The sequence below is a fragment of the Canis aureus genome, chromosome 22 (assembly GCF_053574225.1).
Source record: "Canis aureus isolate CA01 chromosome 22, VMU_Caureus_v.1.0, whole genome shotgun sequence".
NCBI lineage: Eukaryota > Metazoa > Chordata > Mammalia > Carnivora > Canidae > Canis > Canis aureus.
The window spans coordinates 51,555,256-51,565,607 of NC_135632.1; the positions used below are offsets into that span (position 1 = coordinate 51,555,256).

General features: G+C 46.2%; 1 protein-coding gene across 1 annotated transcript in view; it reads left to right on the forward strand.

Annotated features, from left to right (window-relative positions):
• Window positions 1-7,100, forward strand: part of APMAP (adipocyte plasma membrane associated protein) — a 35,040-nt gene extending 27,940 nt beyond the window's left edge. The window contains exon 9 of the mRNA XM_077866047.1: window positions 4,608-7,100. Coding sequence (XP_077722173.1) covers window positions 4,608-4,817 — 210 coding nt within the window. The 3' untranslated portion in view covers window positions 4,818-7,100. The remainder of the gene's footprint in view (window positions 1-4,607) is intronic.
• The last annotated feature ends 3,252 nt before the right edge of the window (window positions 7,101-10,352 follow it).

Below are 10,352 nucleotides of genomic sequence, written 5' to 3' on the forward strand. Positions count from 1 at the left end.
TAGCTCTAAAAATTTTTGTGCTGCTTATATTTTGTACTTTAGTGACTTTTTTTTAATATAGAGAATGAGCAAGCATGTGTGTGAGCAAGCAGTGGGGAGGGGTGAGGGAGAGAGGGGGAGAGAAAATCTTACAGGCTCCACACCCAGCAAGAAGCCTGATGCAGGGCTCAGTCTCAAGACCCTGAGATCATGCCTCACCCTGAAATCCAGAGTCAAGAGTTGGAAGCTCAACCGATTGAGCCCCAGGCACCCCACTTTTAGTGACTTCTTTAAAACACATTTTATGCTTCAGCCTGAGATGTAAACTGAAACACTTGAACTCTTTGATGTTGCCCTTCTGGTTTCTTTGGATATTTTTACCATCCTCCTTACTGTCATGTCCTGTCAATCACACGTGCCCCTCTGTGATGGCTATCACAGGCCTTCTCCCCTCTGCATATACCCTGCAACTTGGCCTTCAAATGGGGCCCTGCACACCACACTGCTGTCGCTCCTCAAATGTTACCAAGCATGCCTTCCTGCGGCCTCACATGGAGACCACTGTCCTTGGCCCCCAACCCACCCTGGCTCCTCCTGCCTTCTGAAACCTTCATGTCAGCCATACACCCCCACCTGCATAGGATCTTGACCTTTTACTTCTTAACACACCAAACTCGTTTTCATTAAAAAAAAAAAAAACAAAAAAAAACAAAAAATCACCCACCCTCACAAATGGCCAGCCACTCAGACCCTTTAACACAGCCTTTCCCCCAGTGACTTCCAGTGTAACTGCACATTTTACACTGTGGATGAGGAGCCTCTCAGTATAGGTACTTCCATCATCCAGAAATCTTCATTTCCAACAAGCTCCATTTCACAGGCTGAATAGATGTGTGAAATTGGTATTGGATATTGAATATTGAGTAGATATTAAAATAATTGTAAGTTAAGGCCCTTGAAGGTACCAGGCAGCAATTACTGAGTCTGCATAGAGCTGGGCCCTGTGTCTAGGCCCTGTGGAGGGGCTGCAGGCACCTGCTCTGTCAGGCTGGCCCATGGCTTTCCTTTTTGTTTCAAGTTCCGTGAGTCACTGTGGAAAATCCCCATCTGTTCAAAAATAATACATCCTTTCTTTTTGCCTCGTTGGCTTGAGAGCCAGCATCTGTTCCCACTGGGACCTGGAACGAGGCAGAATGGTGAGGTGATTTTCTTTTTTGAGTTTTTTCAGATTTGTTGTTGTTGGTTTTTGTTGTTGTTTGTTTTAGGACAGGGATTTTGAAGAAGGCCAGGCCAGTTGTGGGATCTTACCGTAAATGTAATTGAAATTATTGAGGATTTGTATTTGTTTTTAGTTTTGAGACAGTATCAGACTTAGAAAAGTAGCAAGAGGATACAAAGAACTTCTTTCCTTGAAGTATTTGCAAATAAGTTGCTTACCTGGTGCCCTGTCATCATTAGGGTTTGGGCAAGTACTTGCTCTAGTGATATCCTTTATAACAGAATATTTGACCTGGATGAGGTGTGGCCTTCAGTTGTCATGTCTCTTTATTCTGCTTCAGTCTGGACAGCTCCTCAGTCTTGATCTTTTTCAAAATTACAGGTCAGTTATGTGGTACAGTGTTCCTCCATTTGGGTCATCTGGCATGTCTCATGATTAGATTTAGGTTCTACATCTGTGGTGGGAAGACTACAGAAGTGATGTGTGTTCTCAGTATGTCCTGTCAGGAGGCATGTGATGTCAGCTTGTCCCATACTGGTGGTGGCAGTGTTGGCCACCTGATTCAGTGCTGAATGCCACCGGGAAGCCCACTGTGAAGTCATTCTTTTTGCACTTCTAATTAAAAAGTATTTTGTGGGGAGGTACTTTCTAAATAAGTAAATATCGGTATAATCTCATGATTGCCTATCCTTTTTTCAGTGGGTTATAAGCTGTTATTGCCATTATTTATTTTGAGGCTCAAATTGTCTGGCTGTGGCCAGTGGGAGTCTCTTCAGGGTGGTCCTTGAGCTTTGCACATGTCCCTACCAGTTTTGGAGTGGTTCCTTAGTCTCTGGCACCGTTCATTGTTCAGGCTTATCATGCCTCAGCTCTGTAGTTGACCACTTCTGCAGGAGCCCTGGTTCCTTCTAGAGGGATCTAGTGCTACACGTGCACACTGCTTTTGGTGTATTGCTGCCCCCAGCCCCCCTCAACAGAAAAGCCGGGAACATATGCACATATATTCATAGATATAAAAATACATTTGACCCTTGAACAACATGAGGGTTAGGGGATCTGGCCCCTGTGCAGTCAGAAATCTGCATATAATCTTTGACTCCTCGAAGACCTAATTACTAACAGCCTACTGTAGACCAGAAGCCTCACCAATAACAGACACTTGATTAATACATAATTTGTATGTTATGTGTATTATATACTGTATTCTTACAATAAAGTAAGCTAGAGAAAGAATATTATTAAAAAATTATAAGGAAGAGAAAATACATTTATGGCACTGTATTTATCCAAAAAATCTACATATAGGTAGATCTCCTACAGTTCAGACCGGTGTTGTTCAAGGGTCAAATATATATATGGTGTACATACACATGTTTATACATGTTCATTTATTTATCATCTGTTTATTTTAATTAAAAACTATAATAGATGCTATTTTGGCTTCCAGTTCCATACTACGGGATTCTAGTTTTCTCCACTTCCATATTAGTACTTCCCTTCTCTGATAGTGAAACATCTAGATCCTATTATCCTTCATACCTGCTTGATCAGATGTCCTGAACGTCACCCATCTGTGGCCATTGTCCCCCATCACACGGCCCCTGCTAGGACTCTAGCATCCCATGCTGGGCCTTTCTTCTCAACCACATGAGGCCATTGATGGCTGTGCTGACTGGCACCAGGTAAACACCCTCCTTACGCTGTCTGGGCTCTGCCAGCCTGTGCCAGGCCACCCCCTGTGGCCCTATTCTGTGCCACTGCCCTACTGCCCTCTCCCTTCCCCCAGTGTGGACTCTCCCTAACCCTGCTTGGACTGACTTGTGGTCTGGGCCATAAGTGGTTCCAGCCTCTGCACATACCTACCTTGCTGGGCCCTATAAGCCACTTCAGGGCATTATGTAGCACAAAGTTTTAAAGAGACCAGTATGTGAAGGGCAGCCTATAGCATGGCTCCTCTGGCTATGAAGAGCCTGGTGTGGAGGAGGCTGCAGCAGCCAGGAAAGGTGGTGAGGCAGAGCCTGGAGTGGGGGGTGGTACATAGTACATGACAAGACCCGGTGGTGCCGGGCTTGCAGGTTCTGGAGAGAAGGGATCAGGCATGAGGGCTGGGTTCTCAGCATCAGCAGATGATGTCAGGGGCCCTGTCTCCCTAGCCAAGGTATCTGACAAGTTTGAAGAGCTGTTAGAAAGTCCCAGTGAAGATGGGTCAGTACCAGGGGTTGGAAATTGGGGTGGAGATTTGAGAGCTTTCTGGGAAAGCAGCTTAAACCTAGGAGAAAGGGTGTGATGTCTTAGGGGATAAGATGGGGAGAACAGAGAAGAGAGGACCTAGCACTGAAGTAGGTGGCATTTCATGGGCTATGGGAAGCCTTATGGGGTATTTTAAGCTATAATCAACTTTGATTGCCATAGAACTTTCTAGAACATAATCAACTTGTATGACTGTTTAGACCTTTCCAATGATTAGGAGACATTATTCATTGGATATTTACAGTTGTTTGGCTGTTTCCTCTTACATTAAAAGGTAGACATCTGCCTATTAATTTTCACTCATTGGCCTTATGCAGTAGCATACTGTCATCATTTCCTCCCGGGTGTCCTGCTCTGTCAGAAATTACATCTCACTCTCCGGTTTCTCTCCTTAAAACCCTTCAGTAGCCCTGTGTGTCCCTTGACCCAGCTGAGCCACAGGTCTCCTAGAGGGTGCCTCGCTCAGCATGGAGGTGTTTCCCTCCATCTATCTCTACATTGGCCTCAGATAGAGCTGCCAGGGATCAGCAGCAGGGAAGCGGTGGAGGGCAAGGACACATTCATTTAACCTGTCCAGGTCTTTTCTCTTTAACATGAACCACTCTCACAATCTCCATCATTTGTACCTTGCACATATGAAATATTCTATATCTAGCCTGAGGGCTTGGCGTTTATTCTGGTTAGACTGTGCTGGTTTTAACCTGGCATTCTGGGGTCCACGTCACTGTGGCCTTGGCTTCAATGTTATGTTTTCCTTGGATGTGAGGAGCCCTAAATCCTTCTCTCAGTTCAGCCAGGTCATCCAGAGTGGCACTGCATTGGGTCTGGTAGGCACCATGGAGAGGACTGTTGGAAAGTTTGTGCTGGGCTTGCCTTGCTCTGGATGCAGGTGACAGGAGTCTCCTTGGCCTGCTCTGCCTGGGGGCAGAAGTGGGAGAGGCCTGCAGAGCAACAGGCCCTCTGCCAGGGGCAGGGAGCTGGTTTAACCTGGCTCTGTTCTGTGCAGCTTTCCTGTCACTGGAGGAGCTGGGTCCTTACAAGATGGTGAGGGGATATGGCATCTGTGAAAAACAAAATTCAACTGAGTAAAGGCCTGATCTGCTCACGCTGCTCTCTTGGTCAGAAATTAACCTCTCCTCACACTGTGCTTCCCTCCCAGCTGTTTAGTCAGGAGACTGTGATGAAGTTTGTACCACGGTACAGCCTCGTACTAGAACTCAGCAACAGCGGGGCCTTCCGGAGAAGCTTGCACGATCCCACTGGGCAGGTGGCCTCCTACGTCAGCGAAGTGCACGAGTACAACGGGCACCTATACCTGGGCTCCTTCAGGGCCCCCTTCCTCTGCAGACTCAGCCTCCAGTCTGTCTAGCAGCCTTGACCATGGCTGTGCCAGGAGTCCTCACACTGGGCACCACTCTTGGTCCAGGAGATACCATGCACACAGCCCTTTCTACCTGCACCTGTTGGTCCTTGGAAGTGGATGGTGAGACCCTGTGGATATCTGGGCTCCTATAGGATACCCCTCACTTGGGTTGGATATTGCATTTAGATGGAAGCATAATATGCCACAAGGATAATAAGTACATGTTAAACCATTTTCCCTTTAAAAAAAAATCTAAGTACAGTGATTCTCTAGGACTTAGGAGACTCCATGCACTTATAATAGGCCTCAGGGTTTGGTAAATAGAGCAGTAGATGAGATGTCCAGGGATTTTGTTTTTGCTACTGGCCTGTCCTGCCATCCTCAGTATCTTTACTATAAAATGGGGTAATACTGGTCTTTGGGGGGAGTGGCACAGTAAGGGCAAGGAGAGCTCAGTGCAGAAATGTGTCTAGGCCAGTGGGTGGAGCTGTGCAAGTGATAGAGCTGTATTCTCCAGAGTTATGTGGGACATGGACATTCCCTTCCGTAGCTCATACCCTCCAGCTTACTCCAGTTCAGCCCCACTTTGAACCAGAGGGTTTTCAAGACTCCTGAGTCCCTATCAACCATTTAAAGGCAAGGACCTGAGTAAGTGCATAGAAGCATGTTGATTGGGACGCCTGGGTGATTGAGCGTCTGCCTTCTGCTCAGGGTGTGATCCCAGGGTCCTGGATCGAGTCCTTCTTTGGGCTCCCTGCATGGAGCCTGCTTCTCCCTCTGCCTGTGTCTCTGTCTCTCTCTCTGTGTCTCGAATGAATGAATGAATGAATGAATGAATGAATAAATAAATAAATAAATAAATAAATAAATAAATAAATAAAATCTTAAAAAAAAAAACAAAGAAGCATGTTGATCCCATCAGCTCAGAGAGGACCTGCCGGACTTCTCTCTGTTGAACAATCTACCACCCAGCAGCTGGGTACTACAGGGCAGAATCTAGGGGAGTCCTGTTGACACACCTTTGCTCTTTACCTCTAGACCAACAGGTGAACGGTGCACATGTTAATGTCATTTGCTAGAGTGTCACAAGCTTGAAGTTTGCTGTATTTTCTGATAAGTATGTCTACACACTGGTCCTAATTTTGTCAGGGGACTCATATAATAATGATAATTAAATTGACTTGGTCATTACCCTCTTTGGATGGTGTTGCCTGTAATGTAATTATATTAATTGTGACTGGAGTTTGATTCCATTGAGGGCTGATATGAGAGGATCATTTTGACCAGGACCTTGCTTAGGGACAAGCAGTTCAGTCCATCTGGCTTGCTCAGGGTCCCTCACAGGGCAGCCACCTCTGGCCATCACCTCCTGGCAGTGCTCGCCCTTGGGCAAGTTGATACTATATTGTGTTCCTGTTCCAGCCTACAGAATGGGGCTGGTATCTGTTCCTCTCTGTCCTGGGTGTTTGTGAGAGCCCAGAAGACCCTGTGTCTGGAATGGTTTTCAGTTACTTGATAAGGAAATATTTTACGTAGGTAATGATACTACAGTTGGGAGAAGATTGATAGCTGTGGTAACATCTGCATTGTGTGTGTCAGGTTGCACTGGCTGGCAGCATCCCCTCTGCTTCCTTTCCCAACAGTGGCCATCCCCCTCCCCCGTGCTGATCTGGCCTCATTTTAGGGGAAAGAGTCGGGATCTGGAAGTTGGCTCATTTTGTTGTTTTGCCTGCTCAGGGATGCCTTTATTTTGCAGTAGCAGTAGGACAGACTCAGATCAGCTTCAGTCCAGTTGATGTGACCCAGAATGTATTAGGTGGATGACTCAATGTTACTTATGTTACTTTAGAGGAAAAAAAGTTGAGTATAGATTATTAAATACTTTTTAATAGATAATGTTGCAACCCATTTATTAGCTGTCCAGGAATAAGGTAAAACCTGATCATTTTGTCATAAAAAACGATTTAAAGCGTGTGGAGCATATATAAGTTGACTTTTTGATTGAGAACAAAGTGCTTTGCTTTTAGTGCTTGCTTTTTACCAATGCAAAGAAGCTGGTAAGTTGCTTTTCACAGTGTTCAGCAAAGGAGTCTTGATTTTTACTTAGATGTTGATTTTCTGTCTCAGTGTCATTTCCTATGTTTTATCTGGTAATTTGCCATGGTGAGGGGCAAAGTATAGCCTTATTAGGTTTAAATATGTGATATGCTTTTGTTGTAAACATCATGCAGATTTGTTCTAATGTGAATTACTAACATGCTTTTAAAATTAAATCAAGTGATTCATTCATTGTGTGCTTCTTTATTATCTATTACAAAAACTCCAGTGGAACTCAGGTACTGCCGTTTTAAGATGTTTATCATCAACATACATTAGCAGAGTAGTTTAGAAAGTGTTTTCACAGACACTGACCTCTTACTGATGGGAGGAGATAAACTTGTTTTACAGGGGGGAACTGAGGCTGGGGGTGAGGGTGACTCCCTGGGCACACAGTGCCGGCACACTGCTGAGTCAGGACCCATACTCTGACTTCAGAATCTGCTGGGGAAGCTGGGAGATGAGGCAGGGTGGTGTTCCCAGGACCCGGCTCTGTGGTGATCACTGCCCAGCCCAGGGGTTGGACCTTGGCTGCACATCCAAGTCCCCTGGAGTGGGACACCTGGCTAGCAGTTGAGCTCTGCATTTGGCTCAGGGCGCAACCCTTGGGTCCTGGTTTTGAGTCCTGCATTGGGCTCCCTGCAGGGAGCCTGCTTCTCCCTCTGCCTATGTCTCTGCCTCACAATCTGTGTCTCTCATGAATAAATAAATAAAATCTTAAAAAAAAAAAAAAAGTCCTCTGGGGTTCCCAGTCTTCTGGAGTGGCCTGGCATCATTGTGGTTTTAAGCTTCACAAGTGGTCCCTGTGGCAGTGGTGGGGCACTCATCACTGTTGGGGCCCACTTGTACCCTAAAGAGGGGCTAAGCTGGGTGGATACCTGTAGGAGGGCAGTAGAGCTGAATCCCTGAGGGTCTGTGTATAGCTAGTGAGGAGGTGTGGGACATGGCCAGGGAAAGCTCTAGAGCACTCTGGGCAAGACTGTTAGAATTTTGACTGGTTTTGCTCAGTTTTTGAGACCTTTATTATTTTTTCTCTTCAGTCCTGATTCTGGTAGGTCTTAGAATCCTGGGTACTTAACTTTTACATTTTCTCAGTGAGACTAACATTAGGTGATGTCACAGCTTCCTTCTGGGTCAGAGTCATTCCCTCTGAGTCCGGGTGAAGCTCTAAGTTTAAAATAGGTAAAATTGGGTTGGCAATGCTAGACTTCAGGTCACTGGTTGATATCTGCTACCTAGGTAAGTTATACCATCACCATGTGGGCATTTTGTTTCATCTGTTTGAATCCTACAAGGTGGCTATCTGGCCAGTCAGATTGGATTTTGGTGTGCTCAGTCTGGAGAGCAGTCTTTCACGGGGAGCAAAGTTAACATTGATAGAACAAGCAGCGTGCCCACAGGACCTGCTCTATAGGAAGCTGTAGCAAAACGTCTGTGGTAGTGTGGTTGGTAGATGTGTCTCAGTGGAGGACAGGGCACATCAGCTGTTGGCTTCCACAAATCAGAGTAGCCCCACCCTTGCTCACTGGCTCAGCTCCTTTCCTTCTGGTGTCACTGGTTGGTATAAGAGTTATTTAAAGTCCAGCATTGTCATCTGTGAGGTATAGTACATAAAGCAGATTGGGAATAATAAAGCAGCTGATGTATTTTAAAGTAGAGTTCAGGGCCCGAGGCCTCCATGTAGAGAAGATTTGCAGAAGCCTGAGATTGGGGGACACATGGTCAACTGGCTTCTGCAGTAGCTGGTTAGCCTTAGTTCTAAGATTTCTGTTTACATTATAGGAAGAGATTTTAGATACCTGACCCCAAATGATGTTTTGAATATTGTGGGCATAATTTACAGTTGAAAACTGAGATTTTTGAGATTCATATTTGAGGTTTCCCTCTCTGTCCCCAGAGGGAAGGTCAGCCGTAGCTCCTGGCTGGGCAAAGGGGGAGTTCATATGCAACTCAGCTCAGAGCAGAAATGCGGTGAGGCTACCCTCCCCCACACCTGTGTGTGCATTCTCATTTCTGACCTTGAGGCCAGGTGAGGCCAAATGGGCCTCACAGGCCTGGAGGCCTAAGTAAGTTTTAAGGAGAGGCCTGGCCTTCCTGTGCTCTGGGCTGTATTGAAATGTTAATGAGCACTGACTGGGAGTTAGCATGGGTTCCATCCTTCATTGGCTGCATAGTCTTGCCTCTTCAGCTGTGTCCCAGGCCCATCTGACTCTGAAGCTCTAACTCCTGGTGCTCCTGTCACCTTGTGTATGTGTGTATGGGATCAACAGTGCTGGGTGAACTCATTTATCGTAATGAAAGGATGGCCTTTAGAATCATCAAGTAAAGTTCTTGTGGCCTAGTTGGCATAGTTGTCACCAATGTCCCTGAATTAAATGACGAGGAAATTTTTCGAGCCAGCAAAAATGAACGAATATATTTGGAATTAAAGCTCTCTCTTCACTGAAGGAAGCCAAAGGGTAATTCATTTTGGCTTGTACATACTGATCAAGTTTACAACTGCATACTAAATTGTTATACATATTAATACTGATTTTGTTTCCTATGAATTATCAAGACCATATTTTTTAAAGACTTATTTATTTTAGAGAGACAGAAAGAGGAAGGGAGGAGGGAGAAAGGGAGAGAGAGAATCTGAAGCAGAGTCCCTGCTGAGTGTGGAGCTGGGCTCCATCTCACGACCCTAAGATCATGACCTGAGCCGAAATCAAGAGTCAGAGGCTTAACCGACTAAGCCACCCAGGTGCCCCAAGTCCATACATTTTTAAAAGGCAACAGTGGATTTTGTACTAATCTATAGTTTGAAGAGGCCTGGAGAGGAAGAAGTCCAAAGTGAGAGGCTCCACATTCAAACCCAGGCCTACTGGAGCAGTAGCAGGCCGAGTGTCTTCTCTGAGTGAAGCCCATCTCTGTCTGTAGGTTCCTGGGCATGTCCGTGGCCCAGCCTTGCACTGTTAACAATACCAGCTCGAGCGCTGTCTTTTACAAGGATGCTAGTGCCTGCCAGCCCACAGTAGTCTCCTCATCCTCTTCCCAGGCACGGCACGTACAGCTGAAACCTGGGCCCCCCCTTCCTGAGGGGCTGTGGGGGGGTGGTCCTAGCACTCTGCTTTACCCCACCTGCCTGGGGACATCTCTGCACATGCTGAGCCTCAGAGGCAGTGGAGAGAACTTGAGTGTATGGCTCCTGGTGAGAAGAAAGCCTAGCTGGAGGTGAGTGCCTTCTGGGTGGGGTGCTCCCTGCCCCACCAGTTCATGATGTGAACACAGGCTGGCCTATTTCTGGTGTTCTGTCTTTAGTATCTTTTAGCTAGCAGTGAAAGGCTGGAAAAGCCTCCAAGGGGCTTTATGGGAGTCATTAGACCACTCAGTGAGGGGGACCCCTCACAACACTCACCTTGCCTTCCCGACTGTCCTTTAACAGGCAAAAGCAATAGCTGTTGC